General features: G+C 43.4%; 1 protein-coding gene across 3 annotated transcripts in view; it reads right to left on the minus strand.

The window, feature by feature from the left end:
- Positions 1–1,338: 1,338 nt before the first annotated feature.
- Positions 1,339–26,879, minus strand: part of LOXL2 (lysyl oxidase like 2) — a 177,135-nt gene continuing 151,594 nt past the window's right edge. For 2 of the 3 annotated variants that reach the window (XM_033948229.1, XM_033948230.1), the window contains exons 12-14: positions 15,172–15,308; positions 10,025–10,136; positions 1,339–3,270 (exon numbers count right to left, since the gene is read on the minus strand). In XM_033948229.1, coding sequence (XP_033804120.1) covers positions 3,191–3,270; positions 10,025–10,136; positions 15,172–15,308 — 329 coding nt within the window. In that variant the 3' untranslated portion in view covers positions 1,339–3,190. The remainder of the gene's footprint in view (positions 3,271–10,024; positions 10,137–15,171; positions 15,309–26,879) is intronic. The other variant, XR_004539830.1, reaches the window with a different exon arrangement.

The raw sequence follows: 26,879 nt of genomic DNA on the forward strand, positions 1-26,879 counted from the left end.
AAACTTATTAAATATACACTCTTGTGTTGCTACCCAGCTCCTGTAAAAATTGTAAATTTCTCAAACAAACGTTACCGGCAATCATAAAATGTATTGGTTTGTTTAAGTATCCGCTTTGAACCGCAAGGTAATGGCGGAATAAAAATCACTAATGTAATGTAATATATGCTCAGAGACCTAGAGACTCTGAGATATTTATCTCAAACTGCAGTCTCACTGACCAATCGTTGCATATTTTTTAATAAGAAATCATGCAATCACAAAGCACAAAAAGTGCAATACAAACTTATCTTAAATTTTCAATGTTGTAGATTCACGACACAGACCATGTTTCGTTCTCTGCTTCTGGGAACCCAAAATGGAATTCATATGCAAAAACCGGGTCCCTGTAAACTTCAAATAAATTCTTCAATCTTCATGCACGCAAAAAGAGCGCATTTACCCTGCCAATATAAACTGGTATATACCCCCTTTTTTGTGACTTGGTCAGCTTATTTAATATAGACATATATGGTTTTCAGACTAGCCAATGTTCGGCACAACAATATTAGCAATATTACTCGTTTCTATGGTGATACTAGATGTATGTAGCACTGTACACATTATATGTAGGTAGTTTCTTTGTCAGCACTGGCCTCACAATCTGGGTTTTTGTGCATGTGGAGCAATGGAGGATTAAGTGACTTATCCAGACTTACAAGGAGCAGCCATGTTTTCCCTGGATCTGTGTTCTTTCAGTCTGATTTCAGTTGGCATAACAGTCAAAAGTAAATTGTACTGTTTAAAATATAAGTGTAAGGGTCTAAAAGCTGTATAAGTTCTGGATTCTTTTGCAGGCTGGCATGACATTTTACTGGACTAGCATGAAGATTGCATAGAGGTTGTGGCTGGTGAACTTCAGGATCACATCTGTTGAATGGGGGCGTGGTGGGAGTTTTGGTGACCTTGAAAGCTGACACATGATAGTGTCATATGTTGGCTCTTAGACCAAAGATGGTGTGGTCATTAATTTTAAACATTCTTATTGTAGGGTTTCCGCCCCGCTAGGCCTGCTTTTTTATGGTCTGTATAGGTTGGAATTCTGTCCTTAACCCTCTGAATTCCTTAATAATAATTCTGTTTCTCCTCCTTGTGAAGTGTCTTACAGCATGTGCAGCAGTGGTGACGCTGTGCAGAGGAGGTTAAATAAATGGACTTTGTGCAGCAGTTTGTGAACCTTCCTCCCAAATTTCCAAGTTTATTAAAAGCTTGATTTTATTGCATTATCAAAAGATTTCAAAGCACACCTTCCCCCGGTGAGCTTTGCTGTTGAAAATGTATTCCATGAAGACACAGCAGAAGTGGAACAAATCCATTTTATTCAAGTATGTGTACGTCTTCTCGGGTGACATATAACATGTACCTCATAAAACAGAGGAACACTTTTAGCACCATTTACATGTACAAAGATGCAGAGAAACAATCTCAAGTGGCTTCTGAAGGAATAAGAGAGGCAGTGGCCCTGGTCCTTGCTAGTAATTACCAATTTTTTTTTCTTTTTAGGATATTGAAGACTGTGTAATTTTGTACTTGTTTCATACACACAGGTTAAATGCAAGTAATCTAAATAAGAGGTATTGTAGAAAGCATGTGTAATATGTAGCGCAATAAAGGAGTTGAGCTCACTGCATAAGGAGAAGCCAGCAGTTGAGTTTCAGTGAAAGCAGAGAAGCATGTGCACGATCCTCTCCTCTGCTGCTTCCACTCGCATGTAAGTTTGGGAAAACCACTGCTTAATTCTGAGCATGAACATCAAGAAATAGATGTACTGGGTTCTTTGGACCTGGATTGGCCACTGTTAAGAGACAGGCTACAATATCTAATGGACCTTTGGTCTGACCTTGTATGGCACATCTTGTGTTCTTATGTATTGCTGATAATTGACATGGATTTGGTTTAAGGCACAAAACTATGGTAGGCTATTTTTTTTTAACATTAACTGTGTTTATAAAAAGGTCTGTATAGCAATCAAACTTTTAATCAGTATCACAAAAAGGGGTATTAAATTGGGAGGAGGGGAAATAAACTGGCCTGATTCTCACATATCACTTCATAAAAACAAATTAACTATGGCATTTTGAAGTTCTCAGAAGCCTCCTGCTTGCTTTTTGGTTTTATTGCAACAGGAGCACAAATGGGTTGTTTTTTCTTCTGTGCAAAGTTCTCTCACCTAGGATAGAAGGGTTTTATATCCCATTATCCAAGGAGCACTTAGAACTGGTTACAAGTTTTTATATAAAAATTATGAAAGTAATGTTATAATAGTGTGTCTAGGCTAGGGTGTGAAACCACTCAGCGGCATATACTGTGTCTATTTTGTAAATGCCATCAAAAGGGTGAAATAATTTTGTTGCTTTAATCTGCTCTGTATTTTATAAAGGCAGCATGTGACCCCTGTACCTTATAAATTGCCCTACTAGAAAGTAGGCAGGCACCAGTGGACCTGCCTAAGTTTACATGGGTACATGTGCATTCACTCCAGGTCCTCACAACCTTGCCCTCAGGAATATATAACACATACTGTATATTATGTAAAAGTACACACTATTTTTATGTTTCTGTACCCCTGGACAATTTTATAAGTACCCATGTGTATGCATAAAACACTGTTTTACATGTAAAATGAAGGCTTAAAAAGTTACCCTCTCCCAATTCCCCATCAAGATGCCAACTTATACTGGTTCATGATGTCTTGCTGATTGCTCTTTTTGCTACAAAGTTTTGCTATGGACGGTGGTAATCAAACTTCTTTGCATAAATAATAATAGCATTTGTGTTGCAAGGTGACAAGGTTGGTGTAAATTTTGCATCCTGGGCTGCTTTTAACCTTGACATTAAGGTTTTTCAACTGTTGTTTACTGGTTACTCTCTGTTGCTAGTAGTAGGTTGGTCTCATACCTTAAATGAGTTCAGTGACACATAATCTTAACCCTGCATTTCCAATTTTTTCCTTCATCGGTGGGAGCAGTTCATTCACAGCATGGAGGTTGTTGGTGTAACATTTTCAAATATTTTTGCTGGCCTACAAGTGATTTTATTTATGATAGTAATAATTTATTAAGGCTCCTCTTCTCTGTGGACAGCAGTGGTTAGGGAAGTCACTGAAACAGGCAACCCTGCTTCTTTTCAATAGTGGAGGCATCTTGCTGCCTTATCGCAGGGAGAGTTGATTATTGAGCAGTCCTGCAAACTGTGAAAACTTGCCCTCTGTCTCAGCACCTAACGAGCCACCTGTGGGACAAAGAGCAAGAAAATACCATTAAAAGAGTCTTAGCTATTTTAGTTCCTTATGAAGTTGTGGCTTAAAAGAGAAGTCTCTGTAGACCAGGGGTCTCAAAGTCCCTCCTTGAGGTCCGCAATCCAGTCGGGTTTTAATGATTTCCCCAATGAATATGCATGAAATCTATGTGCATGCACTGCTTTCAATGCATATTCATTGGGGAAATCCTGAAAACTCGACTGGTTTGCGGCCCTCAAGGAGGGACTTTGAGATACCTGCTGTAGACTGTTCTTAAAATTATAGAAGCGAACAGTAGTACAGAAAGGGCAGGACAGATTCAAAACCTAAATTTGTTCTTGAACTTCAGACTCAGTGGTAATTAGTGATTGATTGAATGTTTATCTAAGCCAGCAATACTAATTCTAGTCCATGTACTCCTTAGCCAGATCTAGTTTTCAGGATATTCACAAGGCATATGCACTAGATATTCCTCAGGGAGTGCCCTAAATTGACATTGCTTTAGCTGGGCACACTTCTGTGCCTTCATATACCACTAAGCAAAGGAGAGAATTTAAATGAGAGGGTAGACAGTCTCGTTCAACTTAATTATGTGGAGACTGCAGAGGCTGATGTGTGCACTAGATGGCAGTAGTGAAGTGAGGACATTGGCACTGGTTATGATCCAGGATGTAAAAGCTGATTAACTTTATAGAGTAAATCACAGATTTGTCTCCTTAGCTTGATTTACATAGGGTTACCAGACATCCAGGAAAACCCAGATATGTCCTCTTTTTAGAGGACTGTCTGGGCTCCCAGACAGACTTTCCAAAACCCGGCAAGCTTTGGCTATATCTGGAGGATCTCTGAATATGTGCTAGTGCTGCCCGATTCACGATTTGAATCAGTTCACCGAATTCACTTCAGGTGAATTGATTCGAATCAATTTAAAAAAAAAAAAAAAAAAATCGGCCTCCCGATTCGGAAACTGACCTCGTCCCCTAAAGCAGGAGCGGCAGCGCTGCCTCTTGCTGGCCAGTCGCTGCCATACCTGCTTTAGAGGGGGGAGGGTCAGTCAGGAAGTGCTGATGTCCAGCTTCCCCCCTGGCCTCCTGCTGATGTCCAGCTTCCCCTCTGGCCTCCTGCTGGTGTCCGGCTTCCCCCCTGGCCTCCTGCACACCATTTATCTACTAGCAGAAGCCTGAGGAGAAGATCGCTGGGGCTAGCGATCTCTGCTATAGGTCTTCAGAGCTGTTTACTCTGCTGTAGTCCCGCCCCCTCCTCTGACATCAGAGGCAAAATCGTGGCAGAATAAACAGCTCCGAAGATCTATAGCAGCTTGCAGAGATCGCTAACCCCAGCAATCTTCTCTGCAGGCTGCTGCTAGCAGGTAAATGTGCGCAGGAGGCCAGGGGGAACACGCAGGCCTTCCTGGGGGGGTAAGCAAGCCTTCGGGTGGAGGGCGCAGTCCTTCAGGGGAGACAGGTAGCCTTCAGGGGTGGGGTGCAGGCCTTCGGGGGGGGGTACAGGCAGGCCCTCAGTGGTGGAATGCAGGGCTTCAGGGGTGTGGTGCAGGACTTCAGGAGGGGTGTAGGCCTTCGGGGGGGCAGACTTTCAGGAGAGGGGGGTCCTGGTGTAGAAGTACACGGGGAGGGGAGGGAAGGGGGGTTCAAAGAGACATGCATATGTCAGACTTTGGGGGAAGAAATAATGGGTCTAAAAACAGGAGAGGAAGAGAGATGGTGGACAATGGGATTTAGGGAGGGAAGGAATAGAAAGGGAGAGAAGTTGAACACAAGGAATGGTGTGGAGGGGGATAGAGATACTGGATAGGAGGGTAGTTGGAAAAAGAAAGAGAGATATGGTGGACCCTGTGGTAGTGGGGAAGGAGGGAGAGATACTGGATGAAAAGGTAGATGAGAAAAGGTGGATCTGTGGATGGAGATGAAAAAAAGGAAAGATGCCAGACCTCCGGGGAAGGGAAATGGAAGGGGAGGACAGAGATAGAAGATGGATGGTTAGCACAGAGAAAGAAGGAGACCCTGGCAAGCAAGTTATCAGAAGACAACCAGAGCCGGGGACCAACAAGATCTGAATAATGACCAGACAACAAAAGGTAGAAAAAATAATTTTATTTTCTGTTTTGTCATTGCAATATGTCAGATTTGAAATATCTATCCTGCTAGAGCTGGTGTTAGACCGCAAACGTGAGCTAGGATTTAACAGAGAGAGGAAAAGTCTTTTTTGTTTGTTTATTTTGTTTACACCACAGCGCCAGTGTGGTTAGGAGAAGGCAAAGGGGGTGAAGAAGCTATAAAATAAACCCACCAAGATGTTTGAAAAAAATACCCAATTTGGGCTGGAAAATCGAATCGAAAAATAAATTCAATAGGCTGAATCGAATTGAAATGTTTTTTTCCTGAATCGGGCAGCACTAGTATGTGCGGATGATGTAGCACACATCCGCCTATGCTCCAGGTGTGGCTGGAGCACGTCCAGAAGAAGAGAGGAAGCTTTGTTCCATCCATCAGTAATATCATTTTTCTAATTGTATTCATGTTAACTGTGAAATGCAAAGTAGGGAGAGCAGGACTTTTAGGCCAGTTCATACTCCTAGTCTGTGAAATAGCGACAGCTCCCTTCCCCCTTCCAAAGTATATTCTATTCAAAAATGGAGGCAGAAAAAGAGGACTTTTGACTAATGCCTACTTGTAATCCTATGCTCAATATAGCTTTCCTCACCACTCTGCTCAGAGGGTAGTTTGGGAGGAAATGAAAAGAGAAGATGGAACTTCTATCTACGTGGGTATAGTCTACAGACCTCCGACTCAATCGCAGCAAATTGATAAGGATCTGATTGTGGATATCCAAAAGTTTGGAAGGAAAGAGGAGGTTCTGTTGTTGGGAGATTTCAACCTGCCGGATGCGGACTGGAATGTTCTGTCTGCGGAATCGGAAAGAAGTAGGGAGATTGTGGATGCCTTTCAAGAGGCTCTGCTCAGACAAATGGTGACGGAACCCACAAGTGAAAAAGCGATATTGGATCTGGTCCTCACAAATGGAGAGAGTATCTCTAATGTTCGAGTGGGTGCTCACCTGGGTAGTAGCGATCATCAAACGGTTTGGTTTGATATAACGGCTAAAGTGGAGAGCGGCCGCACGATACTTAAAGTCCTAGATTTCAAACGTACGGACTTTAATGCAATGGGAAAGTACCTGAAGAAAGAGCTGTTAGGATGGGAGGACATAAGAGAAGTGGAAAGACAGTGGTCTAAGCTGAGAGGAGCGATAAAAATGGCTACGGACCTTTATGTGAAGAAAATCAATAAAAACAAGAGAAAAAGGAAGCCGATATGGTTCTCCAACCTAGTGGCTGAGAAAATAAAGGCGAAAGAGTTGGCGTTCATGAAATATAAAAAAACCTAAGAAGAGGAGAGCAGAAAGGACTACAGGGTGAAACCAAGAAGCCAAGAGAGATACGTTTGGCGAAGGCACAGGCGGAAAAACAAATGGCTAAAAATGTAAAAAAGGGAGATAAAAATTTTTTCAGATATATTAGTGAAAGGAGGAAGATAAAAAATGGAATTGCTAGGCTAAAAGATGCTGGGAACAAATATGTGGAGAGTGATGAGGAGAAAGCAAATGTGCTAAACAAATACTTCTGTTCTGTGTTCACAGAAGAAAATCCTGGAGAAGGACCGAGATTGTCTGGCAAAGTTACACGAGAAAATGGAGTAGATTCTGCGCCGTTCACGGAGGAGGGTGTTTATGAGCAACTTGAAAAACTGAAGGTGGACAAAGCGATGGGACCAGACGGGATCCATCCCAGGATACTAAGGGAGCTCAGAGAGGTTCTGGCGAGTCCTATTAAAGACTTGTTCAACAAATCTCTGGAGACGGGAGTGATTCCTGGGGATTGGAGGAGAGCGGATGTGGTCCCTATTCATAAAAGTGGTCACAGGGATGAAGCAGGAAACTACAGGCCGGTGAGCCTCACTTCAGTTGTTGGAAAAATAATGGAAGTGTTGCTGAAAGAAAGGATAGTGTATTTCCTTGAATCTAATGGGTTACAGGATCCGAGGCAACATGGCTTTACAAAAGGTAAATCGTGCCAAACGAACCTGATTGAATTTTTTGATTGGGTGACCAGAGAGCTGGATCAAGGACATATGCTAGATGTAATTTACTTGGATTTCAGCAAAGCCTTTGATACAGTTCCTCAGAGGAGGCTGTTGAACAAACTTGAAGGGCTGAAGTTAGGACACAAAGTGGTGAACTGGGTCAGAAACTGGCTGTCGGACAGACGCCTGAGGGTGGTGGTTAATGGAAGTCGCTCGAAGGAAGGAAAGGTGACTAGTGGAGTCCCTCAGGGTTCGGTGCTGGGGCCAATCCTGTTCAATATGTATGTAAGTGACATTGCTGAAGGGTTAGAAGGAAAAGTGTGCCTTTTTGCAGATGAAACCAAGATTTGTAACAGAGTAGACACCGAAGAGGGAGTGGAGAATATGAAAAAGGATCTGCAAAAGTTAGAGGAATGGTCTAATGCCTGGCAACTAAAATTCAATGCAAAGAAATGCAGAGTAATGCATTTGGGGATTAATAATAGGAAGGAACCGTATATGCTTTGAGGAGAGAAGCTGATATGCACGGACGGGGAGAGGGACCTTGGGGTGATAGTGTCCGAAGATCTAAAGGCGAAAAAACAGTGTGACAAGGCAGTGGCTGTTGCCAGAAGGATTCTGGGCTGTATAAAGAGAGGCGTAGTCAGTAGAAGGAAGAAGGTGTTGATGCTCCTGTACAGGTCATTGGTGAGGCCCCACTTGGAGTATTGTGTTCAGTTTTGGAGACCGTATCTGGCGAAAGACGTAAGAAGACTTGAGGCGGTCCAGAGGAGGGCGACGAAAATGATAGGAGGCTTGCGCCAGAAGATGTATGAGGAGAGACTGGAAGCCCTGAATATGTATACCCTAGAGGAAAGGAGAGACAGGGGAGATATGATTCAGACGTTCAAATACTTAAAGGGTATTAACGTAGAACAAAATCTTTTCCAGAGAAAGAAAAATGGTAAAACCAGAGGACATAATTTGAGGTTGAGGGGTGGTAGATTCAGGGGCAATGTTAGGAAATTCTACTTTACGGAGAGGGTGGTGGATGCCTGGAATGCGCTCCCGAGAGAGGTGGTGGAGAGTAAAACTGTGACTGAGTTCAAAGTAGCGTGGGATGAACACAGAAGATTTAGAATCAGAAAATAATATTAAATATTGAAGTAGGCCAGTTACTGGGCAGACTTGCACGGTCTGTGTCTGGGTATGGCCGTTTGGTGGAGGATGGGCAGGGGAGGGCTTCAATGGCTGGGAGGGTGAACATAAGAAGCGCCATCTCCGGATCAGACCTTCGGTCCATCAAGTCCGGCGATCCGCACACGCGGAGGCCCTGCTAGGTATACACCTGGCTTATTTTATATCCATTATATAACTACTAAATTTCACAGTTACTGTTTCTTATATCTTTTTCATTTAATAAATGAATATATTACGGTGATGTGCTCAGACCATTAACCCAATGAATAGTGAAGTCACTATCTTGAGTTTAACAAGGGGACCATCATTGCAACCACCTGTCCCCGGCCCTCCCTAAATAATCTTAAACCAGTTCATCTGTTGTATTTGTACTTATCTGGATAGAGAGGCTGTTGTTGTTGAACTTGGTCTTGTTAAATCTCAATAGTGACTGTGCTCTAACAAAAATAATGTTGTTTAAAATCCAAAAGCGTTTATCTTTATCCTCATCGTTTTCCGTCCCCCCGACTCGAGTTTCGTCTCCTTCGTCGGGGAGGGACACTGATACTGGCTAGCTGGGACCAGAATCGTTCAAAATCTTCAGGCCATCAGATGAACTGGTTTAAGATTATTTAGGGAGGGCCGGGGACAGGTGGTTGCAATGATGGTCCCCTTGTTAAATTCAAGATAGTGACTTCACTATTCATTGGGTTAATGGTCTGAGCACATCACCGTAATATATTCATTTATTAAATGAAAAAGATATAAGAAACAGTAACTGTGAAATTTAGTAGTTATATAATTGAGAGTTGTTCACAGAATATCACTGTATATCTTCCTATTATTATCTTATTTTATATCCAACCATATCTTTATATGCCTCTCTCAAGGAGATATGCATCTAGTTTGCTTTTGAAGCCTAGGACTGTCGATTCCGCAATAATCTCCCCTGGGAGAGTATTCCAGATGTCAACCACTCTCTGTGTGAAGCAGCACTTCCTGATATTAGTCCTGAACTTGCCCCCCCTTAGCTTCATTTCATGTCCTCTTGTCCGTGTCAAATTGGACAATGTAAATAATCTTCTCTGCTCTATTTTGTCGATTTGTAGATGGGCTGGAGTAAGTCTTAACAGAGATTTTGGCAGTTGGAACCCAAGCATAGTACCGGGTAAAGCTTTGGATTCTTGCCCAGAAGTAGCTAAGAAGAAAAAAAAAAAAATTAAATTGAATCAGGTTGGGCAGACTGGATGGACCATTCGGGTCTTTATCTGCCATCATCTACTATGTTACTATGTTACTATGGCATATGCATCATTTTTATTTAAATATTTCCTGAAGTTTGTGATAAATCTTATCATGCAATAATGGTTTGATCGTTTTAGCCTCGTTTGCATTTTGGGGACACTGAAGTGCAGGCCATCCTGTGAGTTACTACACTGAGCTGTGCCGAAGCTGCCTCCACTTTTTCTGTGTCAGCCCTCATGCTTACCCGTATGGCAGTTGTACATCCAGATGCGCTGCCCATCATATCGGCATCGGCACTTCATCACATTGTTAGAGTAATCAGATTCTGCAACCTCATAGTTGGGATTGATGATTACCTGATAGTGTTTTAGAAACAAGAAAAAAAATATATTGTGAGATTAGGTTGCTAAGAAGCCTCCTTTAAGCTCTTCTCGTTAGCATAGACACAGTGGATACATACTAGTTAATGGTGAAATCTTATATTTTTGAACATAAGAATTGCTGCTAATGGGTCAGACCAGTGGTCCATCATGCCCAGCAGTCCGCTCACGCAGCAGCACTCTGGTCAAAGATCAGTGCCCTAACTGACACTAGCCCTACCAGCAAAAGTCCTTGTTCAGCAGGAACTTGTCTAACTTAGTCTTGAATCCCTGGAGGGTGTTTTCCCCTATGACAGATTCCAGAAGAGCGTTGCAGTTTTCTACCACCCTCTGGGTGAAGAAGACTTCCTTACGTTTGTGCGAAATCTGTCTCCTTTCAACTTTAGAGAGTGCCCTCTCGTTCTCCCTACCTTGGAGAGGGTGAATAACCTATCCTTATCTACTAGGTCTGTCCCCTTCAGTACTTTGAATTTTTCGATCATGTCCCTTCTCAATCTCCTCTGCTTGAGGGAGAAGAGGCCCAGTTTCTCTAATCTTTCGCTGTATGGCAGCTTCTCCAACCCCTTAACCATCTTAGTCGCTCTTCTCTGGACTCTTTCGAGTAGTACCGTGTCCTTCTCATGTACGGTGACCAGTGCTGGACGCAATACTCCAGGTGAGGGTGTACCATGGCCGATACAGCGGCATGATAATCTCCGATCTATTTGTGATCCCCTTCTTTATTATTCCTAGCATTCTGTTCGCCCTTTTTGCTGCCGTCACACATTGTGCAGACAGCTTCATCGACTTGTCGATCAGAACTCCCAAGTCCCTTTCCTGGGAGTTCTCTCCAAGTACTGCCCCGGACATCCTGTATTCGTGCATGAGATTTTTGTTACCTACATGCATCACTTTACACTTGTCCACGTTGAACCTCAACTGCCATGTCGCAGCCCATTCCTCGAACTTGATTATGTCACGTTGTAGATCTTCGCAATCCCCCTGCGTCTTCACTACTCTGAATAACTTCGTATCGTCTGCAAATTTTATCACCTCGCTCATCGTATCTATGTCCAGATCATTTATGAAGATGTTGAGCACGGGTCCAAGCACCGAGCCCTGCAGCACCCCGCTGGTGACCCTCTCCAGTCCAAGTATTGTCCATTTACCCCCACTCTCTGTTTCCTATGCTCCAGGCAGTTTTTAATCCACATGGGTATTTCACCCTTGATTCCATGGCTCGCAATTTTCCGAAGTAGTCGTTCATGTGGAACCTTGTCAAACGCCTTCTGAAAATCCGGATATACAATGTCGACCGGTTCACCCTTGTCTATCTGCCTGTTTACTCCCTTGAAGAGGTGCAGCAAGTTTGTCAAACAAGATCTGCCTTTGCTGAAACCGTGCTGGCTGGTCCTCATCAGCCCGTGTCCATCAAGGTGATCAATGATGCGATCCTTTAGCAGCGCCTCTACCATCTTTTCTGGTACTGAGGTCAGACTCACCGGCCTGTAGTTTTCCAGGTCTCCCCTCAAACCTTTTTTGAAGATCAGCGTAACATTCGCCTCCTTCCAGTCCTCCGGAATTTTTCCTGTTTTGATCGACAGATTGGCTATTAGTTGAAGCAGTTCAGCTATGGTCCCTTTCAGTTCCTTGATGACCCTTGGATGGATGCCATCCAGTCCCGGAGATTTATCGCTCTTGAGCCTATCAATCTGCTTGCATACCTCTCCTAGACTGACTGTTAATCCTGTCAGTTTCCCGTTTTCACTTCCAGCATATAGCCTGATGGGTTCCAGTATGCTGTGTATATCCTCTTCGGTAAATACAGATGAAAAAAATGTGTTCAATTTGTCGGCTATTGCTTTGTCCTCCTTTAGCATTCCCTTTACTCCTTGGTCATCCAATGATCCCACCGCTTCCTTTGCGGGTCGTTTTCCTTTAATATATTGAAAGAATGGCTTGAAGTTTTTCACCTCCTTGGCTATTTTTCCCTCGTAGTCTCTTTTGGCCCCTTTTACCGCCTTATGGCACCTGCGTTGATGTTGATGGTGGTTCAGATGTTGATGTTATAACAACTTGATTATTGTAATTTGTATTTGAACTTAAATTCAAAAATGGTAAAAAAAGAATCGCAGCTGATTCAAAATACTGTAGTAAGACTGATATATGGTCTGAAGAGAGGAGTGCTTCTATATTTTATAAGAAACTTCATTGGCTGCCTGTAGAGAAATGTATATAGTTTAAAACTGTTTGTCTGATTATACAGGCAGAGCCTTCCGATCATCTTACTCTGTTTTTTTTTCATGTTTGCTAATACATTTTTATTGCAGTTTCCCCATTTTAGAGGTACAGTGGTACCTTGGTTTAAGAGCATAATTCGTTCCAGAAGCATGCTCTTAAACCAAAACACTCGTATATCAAAGCAACTTTCCCCTTAGAAGATAATGGAAACTTGAACAATTCGTTCCACCAACCCACCCCCCCAGGCTACCGGCGCTGCTCCATCACCCCCTCCCCCCGCTTTAACCAGCATCGCACCCCCCGAACCGGCATCGCAAACACCCACCCCCCGCGAACGCCCCCCCGTGAGAACTGCAAAGCACCCCCGTGCTGAAAGCGGCATCCGCCCGCCCTTCCTCCCAAGTACGGTCCTTACCCCTTCTGCTCGTTGTAAGGGTGAATGCGAGCTCCCGTCTCTTGCCTGAGAGAACGAGAGCCAGAAGGCCTTGATCATGCGCAGATGCTCAAGGCCCAGCCCAGGCAAGAGGCGGGAGCTCGCATTCACCCTTACAACGAGCAGAAGGGGTAAGGACCGTACTTGGGAGGAAGGGCGGGCGGATGCCGCTTTCAGCACGGGGGTGCTTTGCGGTTCTCGCAAGGGGGCGTTCACGTGGGGGGGGGGGTTGCGATGCCGGTTCAGGGGGGTGCGATGCCGGTTAGAGCGGGGGGGAGGTGCTCGTACACCAGAATATGCTCGGTTTGCGAGGCAAAAGTTTGCTGAGTGTTTTGCTCGTCTTGCAAAACACTTGCAAACCGGGTTACTCGCAAACCGAGGTTCCACTGTATACGTTTTAAATGCCAATTTAATTCTTCTTTTACATGTGCTGCTATTGTTATTTAGAATGATTTACCTATAGAAATAAGGACAGAAGTTTTGTAGAATATTGAAAACATTTTTATATGTTAAGTTTTAGTTAAAGAATTGTAAGGATAACTTTTTATCCAAAGAATTGTATTTTCCCATATAGTGACCATGGCTTCTTTTGCAATTCAGAAATCTTGTATTAGATATCATTAGACTTATTTCTTGCTGTGCTGTGGGCTTGAATTAACCTGTTCCAACACTTCTTTCAATGTAAAAAGAATGCACCTCTAGTGTAGCCTCAAGAATAGTCTCAGAACTACACCTAATGTAAAAGTCTTTTTCAACAAGTGTGTCAGACTGCTTATTATGAGATCATTTTAGAATTATGAAGCTACAGATGTGCTTGGCCTAAGAATGAATAGTCAAAACCAAAAAAAGGAGAGACCACATAAGAATAAAACTGTGGAACCACTGGTCTTGATGAAAAAGTTTAATAAAATTCTTCACAAATAAAAGCGATGGTTTAACTTACAAATTTCCCTGCTACTTTGCCTAATCCTTTATATTCCAATAGAAATAGTGGGTGACTTTTTTCAAGCAAGAACAAAACTGTGGAACCAATGGTCTTGCTGAAAAAGCTTAATAAAAGTCTTCACAAATAAAAGCGATATAAGTAAATAATGAATCCATAAAACATACAGTAAAAAATTGTGCTGACGGCATGAAAGTGTATATAGCAGACATTTTGTTGCTATAACATTTAACATTAGTTTCTTTTATTCTGCCAATACCTTGCGGTTCTATGCGGATTACAAAAGAAAGAGATTCTAATTTAGCACAGCCTTTGTTGCAGAAGCATACCACTGTACAAGTGTTTTTCCAGAAAATTAAACATCATGGTTTACCAAACTGGCCTTTAAACAGGGTCACCTATTTCACCTTCTACCTTGACACTAGAAAGATACAGGCCTTACAGGTCCAGGCATACCAACTCCTGATGCAGGTGTCAATGCTGAAACACACACATATACATCTGGTTCACCTGACTTCTTTACGCCTCACTCCTCTTCTCTTTGGTGTTTTATGCACTTTCATACTGTCAGCACTTGGATTCCTAACTCACAGTTCTCCAGATGCTCTTCAGCATATTTTATCATTGTAGTATAATGTGATTGTATTCCAGAAGAAAGTTACTTATTACCGAAACACGGACCGTGTTGGGTCCAGCACAATTTTTTACTGTGTGTTTTATGGAGTCATTATTCATGTATATCGCTTTTATTTGTGAAGACTTTTATTAAGCTTTTTCAGCTTCAAATAACCTTCAAAACTTCATGCATCATTCACCATATACGGAAACTCTGCGTCTCCTCTTATCCAGCTCTTCTCCAAGGCATGGTCACCTTCCCTCAACAGAATACTTCTAAATCTCCCTTCCACAAAAAATCTGCAATACAAACGTGTTTTCTACTCCATGCTCACCTTTCTAGGCATAAAAACTTGGAATGAGCTTACTAAAATGACCAGTATGGAAGAAACTGATAACTCATCTATTTGACACTTAATCACCTGTATCCTCTTCTCCCCTCTCCCTACTCCCTCCTACCCTCCTCCTTCCTTGCCCCCCCCCCCCCTCTTTAAGTTGCCTTGAGCCTACCTAGGTATGAGCGACGCAGAAATAGATTAGATTATATCGCTTTTATTTGTGAAGACTTTTATTAAACTTTTTCAGCAAGACTATTGGTTCTACAGTTTTGTGTTTGCTTGAAAAAATAGTCACCCAGTATCTCTATTGGAATATAAAGGATTAGGTAAAGTAGCAGGGAAATTTGTAAGTTAAACCAAGTGCAAGAGCCTACTGAAACTGGACCCTGAGCAGTACTTGGTTAATATTATTCTGTGTCCAGAGAACATAAAGTGGAAGTCTGTGCAATAGTTGACTAATACCTGGAAAAAGTAATCTCCTGGTGCTACATCAGTGATATCGATCCACTGGCAATCGATATCATGGCGGTAAACATCCCAGCAGCCAACTGTAATTCCTTGTTCTCCAAAATTGGCACACTCGTATTGCTTCTGAATGTCTAAAAGAAACAAAACAATTTCTTTCAATATGTTAGGAAAGTGCAAGAGATGTGGCTATCTGATTTACACTTTTCATCAGGCGGAAGAGTACGTCTCATAGTTACATCTCAGCAACCCTCCTTTACCGACAACTAGCATACCAAAAGAGGGAAACTTTTGTAGAAGTAGCCAAATGTTATTCATGTCAACTACTTCTGAAATTAAGCAATGAACCAGAGGCCCTAAATCTCATTAAAATTTCTGAAAAGGGATGCAGCCAACACTCGTAGCATATTGCAGAGATACCTCTGGAGTATTGATCTTAGGAAAAGTCCCAGAAAAATGATTCTCAATGAAGCAAGTTTAAGGTACTGAATAGAGAATGAAACGGGGACAAATTTTTCCCCTTCCCCGCGGGAACTCATTTTCCCATTAGGTCAAGTTCTTTTTCTGTCTGCCCCATTCCTGCAAGCTCTGTCCTCATCTGCACAAGCCTCAAACACTTTAAAATCATAAGTGTTTGAGGCTTTTGCAGTTAAGGCAGAGTTTACAGGAATAGGACAGGGTCAGGAACAGCAACAAAACTTGTGGAGACGGGACAGGGAAATTGAATTCCTGCGGGGATGGGGAAAAATTTGACCCTGTATCATTCTCTAGTACTGAAAAGCACTTTGCTGTATTTTTGTGATTACATAGTGTTTGCAGGGTTGCCAGATGCCTGGGAAACCCAGACATGTCCACTTTTTAGACTGTCTGAGTGCCCAGACAGATTTTCAAAACCCAGCAATTTGTCCGGGTTTTGGAAGGCCCTGAGCTTGGGGCCGTGTCTAGAGGGCCTCTGAGCATGTGCGGATGCAATGCAATGATGTCACATGCATGTGCACATTTGTGTGATGTCATTGTGTCGCATCCACACATGCTCAGAGGCCCTCCAGACGTGGCCTGGACTTGGGGAAGATGAGATTGGGTGGAATGGGGTGGGTCCACGTGTCCTCTTTTTATCTTGAAGAAATCCGATAACCTTAATCAGATGGAGATGCGATAATTTAACCCAGACCTCAACAAATTTTCACAAAATCTAGGATCCAGCCCAAAAACATAGAAACATAGAAATAGACGGCAGATAAGGGCCCACGGCCCATCTAGTCTGCCCACCTTAATGTCCCTCCCCTACCTTGGCCCTGTGAATAGATCCCATGTGCCGATCCCATTTGGCCTTAAAATCAGGCACGCTGCTGGCCTCAATCACCTGTAGTGGAAGACTATTCCAGCGATCAACCACTCTTTCGGTGAAAAAGAATTTCCTGGTGTCACCTCGTAGTTTCCCGCCCCTGATTTTCAACGGATGCCCTCTTGTTGTCGTGGGACCCTTGAAAAAGAAGATATCTTCCTCCGCCTCGATGCGGCCCGTAAGATACTTGAACGTCTCGATCATGTCCCCCCTCTCTCTGCGCTCCTCGAGCGAGTATAGCTGTAATTTGTCAAGCCGTTTTTCGTATGGTAGATCCTTGAGTCCCGAGACCATCCGAGTGGCCATTCTTTGCACCGACTCCAGTCTCAGCACATCCTTGCGATAATGCGGCCTCCAGAATTGCACACAGTATTCCAGGTGGGGCCTCACCATGGATCTATACAATGGCATAATAACTTCCGCCTTACGACTGACGAAACCCCTTCGTATGCAGCTCATGATTTGTCTTGCCTTGGACGAAGCCTGCTCCACTTGATTGGCAGACTTCATGTCCTCACTGACGATTACCCCCAAGTCTCGTTCTGCTACCGTTTTTGCTAGGATCTCGCCATTAAGGGTATAAGACTTGCATGGATTCTGGCTGCCCAGGTGCATAACTTTGCATTTTTTGGCATTGAAGTTGAGTTGCCATGTCCTAGACCATCGCTCCAGTAGGAGTAGGTCGTGCATCATGTTGTCGGGCACTGAATCTTCGTCTGTTGTGCATTTGCTCACTACATTACTAAGTTTGGCGTCATCGGCGAATAATGTTATTTTACCTCGAAGCCCTTCTGCCAAGTCTCTTATAAAGATGTTGAATAGGATTGGGCCCAAGACTGAGCCCTGTGGTATTCCACTAATCACCTCCGTCATTTCGGAGGGGGTGCCGTTCACTACCACCCTTTGGAGCCTACCTCCAAGCCAGCTCCCAACCCATTTCGTCAATGTGTTACCTAATCCTATAGAACTCATCTTGCTCAGTAACCTGCGGTGTGGTACGCTATCGAATGCTTTGCTAAAGTCCAGGTACACGATGTCCAGGGACTCCCCAATATCCAGCTTCCCTGTTACCCAGTCAAAGAAGCTGATCAGGTTGGATTGGCAGGATCTCCCCTTAGTAAATCCATGTTGTCGGGGATCCCGTAGATTCTCCTCATCCAGGATCTTATCTAATTGGTGTTTGATTAGAGTTTCCATTAGTTTGCTCACTATCGATGTTAGACTCACTGGTCTGTAGTTTGCTGTCTCCATCTTTGAGCCTTTCTTGTGGAGTGGAATGACGTTAGCCGTCCTCCAGTCCAATGGGACGCTGCCTGTGCTAAGGGAGAGGTTGAAGAGCGCGGACAGTCGCTCCGCCAAGACATCACTCAGCTCCCTAAGCACCCTGGGGTGCAGGTTGTCCGGCCCCATTGCTTTGTTAACCTTTACAGTTTACATGAATTTATGCAGGTACTCAAGCATTTTTCCCTGTCCTGGCATGTTCACAATCTATCTAATGTATCTAGGGCAATGTGGGATCAGCTGACCTGCCGAGGGTTGCAAGGAGCAGCATGAGTTCAAACCCACAACCTCAGGGTGCTCAGGCTGCAGCTCTAACCACTGCACCACACTCTCAGACATAGGAGCCAGCAGCAGATACCTCTCATGCTTCTCCCTCCCCATCCTTCCAACAGTATCTCTCTCCAGTGAAGAAGGGAAATTCCCTTCTAGCTCAACAATACCTCTTTTAGAAACTGGCTTACCAAGTGCTCTCTTCTTATTTTGTGTCTGTGGGCAAAGAACCTTTAGTAAATCAGTTTCTTACAGGCCTCTGCAATCACTGGTAAAATCCAGTAGTCTCCCTTTTCAAAGCTTGCTGCCCACTGTATGACGACACCCTCTAAATAGGTGAAATAAAGAGGCAAGTGCCTCTTGTTTCACGTGTCATCAAAATCTGGGTCCCTACTAATCTTGTTTGCTCCCCCCCCATGGACTTTACCCAGGCTCTCGCTCGCACATATCTGCATCTAGCCTTCACCCAATCTCTTTCTTGCTCATACCCACCCCTCAGCCTTCACCTAGTTTCTTTCAAACCACTCCACCTTCATCCATACTTCTTCCCTCACTGCTACTTATTCTCCTCACCTGCATGTTTCCTAGCACCCATGATTCAACTCTCATGTAATCTTGAACCACGTGGTACAGGAAGTTTGGGTGGGTCTCACAGTTACAAGGGCCTTGAGGGTCAAAGCCACAAGACTCCTGAGCTTCCTGTATCATGCAGCTCAAGATTGCATAGAGTGCTGAATTGCAGTGCAGAAGCAACCGGTAGGGTTATTTAAAAAAAAAAAAAAAATTTAAGCCCACTAAAATTTGGGGTGGGATGAGACCATAAATCCTAGGTATCAGTGTGCAATTTCTAGGTGCCATGGCAATCTGGTACCTAGGATTTATCGAACCATGATTTAAACCATCAGTATACATGGAAGGTGCAGCTTATTTCAGGTACAGTGAGCTCCAATCAACTGGAGGAGTAGCAGGTACCTTATGAGAGGTCACTAAAAAGTTCCCAGCCCAACCAACTAGTCCAGTGCTTTTCCACTTTTTTCATTCTGTTGGAAAAATATGGAATTAAAAAATTGGAAAATTGCTGGACTAAGTTTATAGCCTTTGGTGGAGACTGCCCCAACTTTGAGGGTTGGGCTGAGAACTTTGCAGTGGCCTCTTGTAAAAAAATTTGGAGAACTGTAGAGAAAACCAGCTTCTATTACAGAAGAGACCAAGTAGTTCACCTTCTCTGCCCTCAGTACCTGCCTCCTGTGATCGTCTGTGGCCTTCCTTTTTTTCACATACTAGACCTCCTTGCCTAGTACCCAAAGAAAGTATGGGGAGCTGTAGAGAGAACTGCCTACTTTGGAAAAGGACCAAGTTGACCCCCTGCTCTGCCCCACGATACCTGCCTCGTGCACTCCTTGTTCATGCATCACTAAGGTCTCTGCCTGTCTAATGCATGCTTCAATTCTGTTGCTGTATTGGCTCCTGCTAGTTTCATTGAAGCGCCGTTCTTTATATCCCATCTAATAAAAGGGCAATTCATCTATAGGTAATTAGTCCAAGAGAAGGTATTAGCCAGGGAAAATGCTACTCTGATGTAGATTTGTATAATTTATTTATTCAGTTTTCTATACCGTTCTCCCAGGGGAGCTCGGAACAGTTTACATGAATTTATGCAGGTACTCAAGCATTTTTCCCTGTCCTGGCATGTTCACAATCTATCTAATGTATCTAGGGCAATGTGGGATCAGCTGACCTGCCGAGGGTTGCAAGGAGCAGCATGAGTTCAAACCCACAACCTCAGGGTGCTCAGGCTGCAGCTCTAACCACTGCACCACACTCTCAGACATACTATGGAAAAAGATAGCATGGTAAATATTTTCTGTCAAAATGGCAAAGCATGGCAGAAGCATAATACGATAAAACATGGTATGGTGAGACAGTATGGCAAGCAGTTTGGCAAAACCTAGCACGGCAAACATAGTATTACAAAGCATGGCTAATATAGTATGACACAACCTGGCAAAAATGGTAAGGCAAGCATGCATGATGAAGGAAGCATGGAAGACACGGAACGGCAAACATTGTGTGCAAGCATGGCATGAGAGATCATAGCATGGCAGGCCTAGTATGGCAAACATAGTATGGTAAATATGGTGTATAGTATAGTAGAATATTGTATGACAAAACATGGCATTTTGTCAGACATAGGACGAATCATATCAGCTTTTGAGATTCGAGACTGTGGAAGGTTAGGGCCTTTTCTCAGCAGGTCCAGGGAGTTTCAATTGGCACACTCTCATAAATGGTCAGGGGAAGAGGTGAGTTTTTATTGCCTTCCTGAAGGTCAGTTGACCTGTGTATGCCTGCTTCCACTATACAAAGAATTTTAAATAATAATTATTTTATTCCAGTCCAGTATAGATAGCCCCAACAATAAATGAATACACTATTAGCAGCAAATTTAGAGAACACCAAATGATGCTGGTTGAAAACGGAGCATGAAACGGGAAGGAAGGGAGCTGGATCTGCCATAGACCAAAGCGCTTCAGGCACAGGCTATGATTAATTATTAGGAATCTCGCAGAGCAATCAGAGAAACAAGTCTAGAATAAATAGTTTATGAGAAAGAATACTTGCATCTGTTCTGAGTTATCTATGTAAGTCATTCTATAATGAATATCCCATCTTTTTATGAAATATGGAGTCCAGTAATACAGATAATGTAGACAAACTGGAAAGTGATAGTTTCCAATGGGTTATTCACCCAGTAAAAATCTGGAGGTATGTAAAATGTGGGCACAACAGAGCACAGAAATTGGAGCTCATCTCAATCCGCAAAGCAGAAAAGTGAACATTTTAAATTCTGAACTAGATCAGAGCCAGTGCTCTGTCTACGGTGGGCATGTGTGTGGTCCTGCAGCATTTTTTTCCCACTATCGTTTTAAGCTGCACATCAGACTATGCAGCACCTAGAAGAACTTACACCGGCTGCCTCTCTAAACTCCTATTGTCTTCAAACTATCATGCATAATGTTTCAAACCTTATGTGCAAAAACCGTTCATAAACTTATTTGTTAACTCCTGGTCTACGTCAACCAGAAAACTGAAATTGCTTCAACTGCTACTCCCATCTCCCAAAGAGGTTAAATACAAATGCTTATTCAACTTGCTCTTCACATATCTTGGCACCAAGACCTGGAACAACCTGGTGTGTCAATATGGCAGACGGCTTGTAAGAAAGTTCACAGCGTTTATTTTGCTTTGCGTATTTCCTCTTCTGAAAGACTGCTTTTTGAACTTTGCAATGCCGCATTTTAAAAGGAAGGGGACGGTGAGGCCAGCGGTATTGACGGCTTTTACCTTTTTCCCGATTCAGCCAATGATTCAGCAGCTTTTTGATCCTCGAACTCCCTCCAACCCTCAGGTAGCCCTGTAGGGGACAGATGCCGCTGTGGAGCAGAGTGAGGAAGCACTTGGCTCCTTGGGCTCAGATTATATCTTTGTCTCCCCGATGATATCCATGCCTCTATGTCCAGCAGAGGCGTGGAGTGGAGATTCTAGCCCCAGGAGGGAGGAGAAGGAAACCCCGGAGCTGAGTGTGGGAGGTGCTTCAGTCGCTGGAGGTCTGCAGTGTTAGAAGAATGACGAGGGAGGGAAACCTGGCACAGGAAACACTGGAAACTCTTTTGGCTGCTATACAGAAGATGGACGGGACAGTGGAAAAAATGCAGTGCCCCGGACGGAAAGCACCCGGAAGGTGATGCAATGATGTCACATGCATGTGTGATGTCATCACGTTGACTTCCACGCATGCACAGAGGCCCATCTTGCGACCTTGCCATTACAAGGATCCAGGAGGTGCAAGGATCCAGGAGGGATCTAGAAGAGTAGTGACGCAGGCCAGGAGGAGAGTCGTCCACACTGGCTGACTTTCTATAGGACGTGTCTCGCCAGTGTGTTGCGGCACACCAGATATCTCAGGAGGTACAATGGTATGCCGCGACATACAGTTTGTGATACACTGCTGTAAGGAAAGGATTCCACTGAAGGACTCTGTTTCTACTATTATTAAGGTTCAGAACTCTATTTTTAGGAAGATTGAGCAAATTGAGAACTACAATAGACACCTCAACCTTAGAGTTCTAAATTGTCCAAAAATTCAAACAATGTCACCAGCTGAAGTTTTCAAAAAAAATTTCTGATAGAAAATTTGATTCCCCCCCCAAACTAATTCCACCTTTAAATAAAGTTTATTATTCACCATCTATTGGGAGTAAAAATTTGGAAGCAGGTGACTTGCCTTTGAATGAAAATATTCCTTTTGAAATTAATCTTCATAACCTTACAGCGATTCTTGAGGAATCGTCATCTGATATCAAGGAAAGAGCTAATTTATTGGTAACTTTTGTTTTTGAGCAAGACTTCTCCTCAGTAATGAGATTGTATTTCAAAAAAGGTGGTTCTTCTTTTTGTGGGCAGCGGTTATGGCTCTACCCAGATGTAACAACATCTACTCAATTAAGACGCAAAGAGTTTCTTCTCATTAGGGAAGAAACTAAGAAATTGGGTGCCTCATTTTTGCTAGCTTTCCCTTGTAAGTGTGTCATTAAATATTTGGGTTTAAAATATGTTTTTTTTTCACCCGAACATCTACGTTCTTTTTTGGACATTAAGAATTTATCCAGTGGTGTGGTTAGAAGTACAGAATAATGTACCGAGTGATTACCGTTAAAGCCTTGTGATAGTTCATATTTTTCTTCATGTTGTTTTCTTGTTAATTTCTAGACACCCCTCCCCAACAATAGATAATTTGGAGTCTAAGGAAGAATCTAAGTTATTAATGGGTTTTTCCCCTGGATTTTGTTTTAATCTTTAAAATGATTCTGTATTTCTTTAACAAGTAGTTATACTTGTAATACATGTATAAATGAATAAAAATAAAAAAAACTTTCTTCTTTAAAAGCATACACACCGTTGACAGCTTAACTCAGAATATCTAATATCACTAAATCCCACCTTCAATTCAATCAAAGAACCTCCATTCTCTCATTTCTATTAACCTATTCATAATTCTGTCCTCTTCAAACTACTATAATGTAGTATATTCATTCTGTAATTCAAAATATTATAAATCGCCTTGCACCTGTTTAGGCATAGCATGACTCAGAAATACCAGATTAGATTAGATTAGAAAGAGAATGGCAGAACCCATTTTATTTCCTGTATTGGCATTGTAGTTAAACATAGAAACATGATGGCAGATAAAGGCCAAATGGCCCATCCTGTCTGCCCATTCACAGTAACTATTATCTCTTCCTCTCCCTTACAAAGGGATCGAGGGGTGACCCGGGGAACTACAGGCTGGTAAGCTTGACTTCAGTTCCGGGCAAGATGGTAGAAGCGCTGATAAAAGACAGCATCTGTGAGCACATAGAAAAAAATGGACAAATGAAAGCGAGCCAGCATGGCTTCTGCAAGGGAAGATCGTGCCAAACGAACTTACTGCACTTCTTTGAAGGGATAAACAGCCAGATGGACAAAGGGGAACCCATAGACATCATTTATCTCGACTTCCAAAAAGCCTTTGACAAGGTACCCCATGAGCGGCTACTTAGGAAACTGTGGAACCACGGGGTGGAAGGGGACGTATACAGATGGATTAAACACTGGTTGGAAGGCAGAAAGCAAAGGGTTGGAGTGAAGGGCCACTACTCGGACTGGAGGAGGGTCACGAGCGGTGTTCCGCAGGGGTCGGTGCTCGGACCGCTGCTGTTCAATGTATTTATAAACGACCTAGAAACAGGGACGAAGTATGAAGTTATAAAATTTGCGGATGACACAAAACTCTGTAGCAGGGTTAGAACCACGGAGGAATGTGAAGACCTACAAAGAGACCTGAACAAACTGGAGGAGTGGGCTAATAAATGGCAGATGAACTTCAATGTAGAGAAATGCAAGGTCATGCATATAGGGAAAAAGAACCCGATGTTCAGCTATAAAATGGGGGGATTAGTACTAGGGGAAAGTAACCTTGAAAAAGACTTGGATGTGCTGGTGGATACAACAATGAAGTCAACGGCACAATGCGCAGCAGCCGCAAAGAAAGCAAACAGAATGTTGAGTATTATTAAAAAGAGTATTACAACCAGAATGAAGGAAGTCATCATGCCACTGTATCGTGCGCCCGCATCTGGAGTACTGTTTCCAATATTGGTCACCGTACCTTAAGAAGGACATGGCGATACTTGAGAGGGTTCATAGAAGAGCGATGAAAATGATAAAAGTTATGGATAACCTTCCATACGCAGACAGGTTAGAAAGGCTGGGGCTCTTCTCCCTGGAAAAGCGGAGACTCAGAGGAGACATGATAGAGACTTTCAAGATCCTGAAAGGCAAAGAGAAGGTAGAGAGGGACAGATTCTTCAGCCTATTGGGAACCACAAGAACAAGGGGGCACTCAGAACAGGTTTAGAACCAATGCTAGGAAGTTCTTTTTCACTCAGAGGGTGGTGGGTACCTGGAATGCGCTTCTGGAGGTTGTGATAGGACAGAGTACACTACGGGGTTTTAAAGAAGGATTGGATAAATTCCTGAAGGATGCGGGGATTGAGGGATACAGATAGAGGTAGTTATAGGATTATGAAAGGGTATAGATAGAAGCATAAAGGGGAATAAAGGGATTTAGACAAGGATCACCTTACAGGTCATGGACCTGATGGGCCGCCGCGGGAGCGGACTGCTGGGCGCGATGGACCTCTGGTCTGACCCAGCAGAGGCAACTTCTTATGTTCTTAATAATAATTATTATTTTATTTTTATATACCGCAGTACCACAAATAGTTCAGAAAAGATCCCATGTACCTATCCCAGGCTTTCTTGAATTCAGACACAGTCTCTGTCTCCACCACCTCTTCTGGGAGACTGCTCCATGCATCTACCACCCTTTCTGTAAAAAAGTGTTTCATTAGATTACTCCTGAGCCTATCACCTCTTAACTCTATCCTATGCCCTCTCACTCCAGAACTTCCTTTCAAATAAAAGACTAGACTCATGCACATTTACATCACGTAGGTATTTAAAAGTCTCTATCATATCTCCCCTCTCCCGCCTTTCCTCCAAAGTATACAGATTGAGATCTTTAAGTCTGTCTCCATACGCCTTATCACGAATACCACAACCATTTTAGTAGCCTTCCTCTGGACCGACTCCATCCTTTTTATATCTTTTTGAAGGTGTGGCCTCCAGAATTGTACACAATATTCTAAATGAGGTCTCACCAAAGTCTTATACAGGAGCATCAATGCCTCATTTTACTACTAGCCGTACCTCTCCCTATGCACCCTAACATCCTTCTAGCTTTCGTCGTCACCTTTTCAACCTGTTTGGCCACTTTAAGAGCATCACATACAATCACACCCAAGTTCCGCTCTTCTATCGTGAACATAAGTTCTTCACCACCTAAACTGTACCTGTCCTATAGGTTATTGTAGCCCAAATGTACTTCTTAGCATTAAATTATAGCTGCCAAATTTCATAACATTCTTCAAGCTTCACCAGGTCTTTCTTCATGTTATTCACACCATCCTGGGTGTCTACTCTATTGCAGATTTTGGTATCATCCGCAAAGAGGCAAATCTTACCTGACAGCCCTTCAGCAATATCGTTTATAAAAATGTTAAAAAGAACAGGCCCAAGAACAGAACCTTGAGGCACACCACTGGTAATATCCCTTTCCTCAGAGTGATCTCCATTGATCACTACCCTCTGTCGCCTTCCACTCAACCAGTTCTTGACTCAGCCATCACTTTGGGACCCATCTCGAAGGCATTCAGTTTATTTATTAGATATCTGAGTGGAACACTGTCAAAGGCTTTGCTAAAATCTAAATACACCACATCTAGCACACTCCCTCTCAGTGGCGTACCTAAGATATGTGACACCCGGGACCCATCATTTTTTTACCCCCCCCCCATCCCATCATTTTTTTGACACAGCCCCCTCCCTTGGTACGCCACTGCTATGGTTTGAAAAAGGCTAAGAAGGCGGTGGAAGTGGTGAAAGCATCCTTTAAGGAATACCCTCCCATTCTGGCTCTATCCCGCCCCCTTCGTGATGCATCACGAAGGGGGCGGGGATAGTGCCAGATTTGGGAGAGTGTTCCTTAAAGCAGGGGTAGGGAACTCCGGTCCTCGAGAGCCGTATTCCAGTCAGGTTTTCAGGATTTCCACAATGAATATGCATGAGATCTATTTGCATGCACTGCTTTCAATGCATATTCATTGGGGAAATCCTGAAAACCCAACTGGAATACGGCTCTCGAGGACCAGAGTTCCCTACCCCTGCCTTAAAGGATGCTTTCGCTGCACCCGCTGGTTTCTTAGCCTTTTTCTTGGCTGTGGGGGTGAACCGTAGCCGCGCTGAAGTGCAGGTCCCAGGAGGTTCCGGACCTGGCCGGCTGTGCACCCTCCTAGGGCGTGCACCCTGGGCGGTTCGCCACCCTTGGTGCACCACTGCTCTCTCTATCCAATTCTCTGGTCACCCAGTCAAAGAAATCCTCACAGACTGGCAGCTCCAGCTGCTGATCACATGATACATGAGATCCATAGCATAGCATTTCCAAAACAGGGTTAGAAAACCCACATTTGGGGTTGCAACCTGTGTGGGTACTCCATAATATGTGATTTTTTTTGCACCTCCTGGCAATTACATGTTTTGTGGTGAATGCTGCAGCAGCATTAGTGCAAACCTGTGCTCACAATTGATGCAGTGGATTCCGAGCAAGAAGCATGGAGGAGCAGATGCAGAGGAAATGGGGCTGGGATTG

The sequence above is a fragment of the Geotrypetes seraphini genome, chromosome 6 (assembly GCF_902459505.1).
Source record: "Geotrypetes seraphini chromosome 6, aGeoSer1.1, whole genome shotgun sequence".
In the NCBI taxonomy this organism is placed as follows: Eukaryota; Metazoa; Chordata; class Amphibia; order Gymnophiona; family Dermophiidae; genus Geotrypetes; species Geotrypetes seraphini.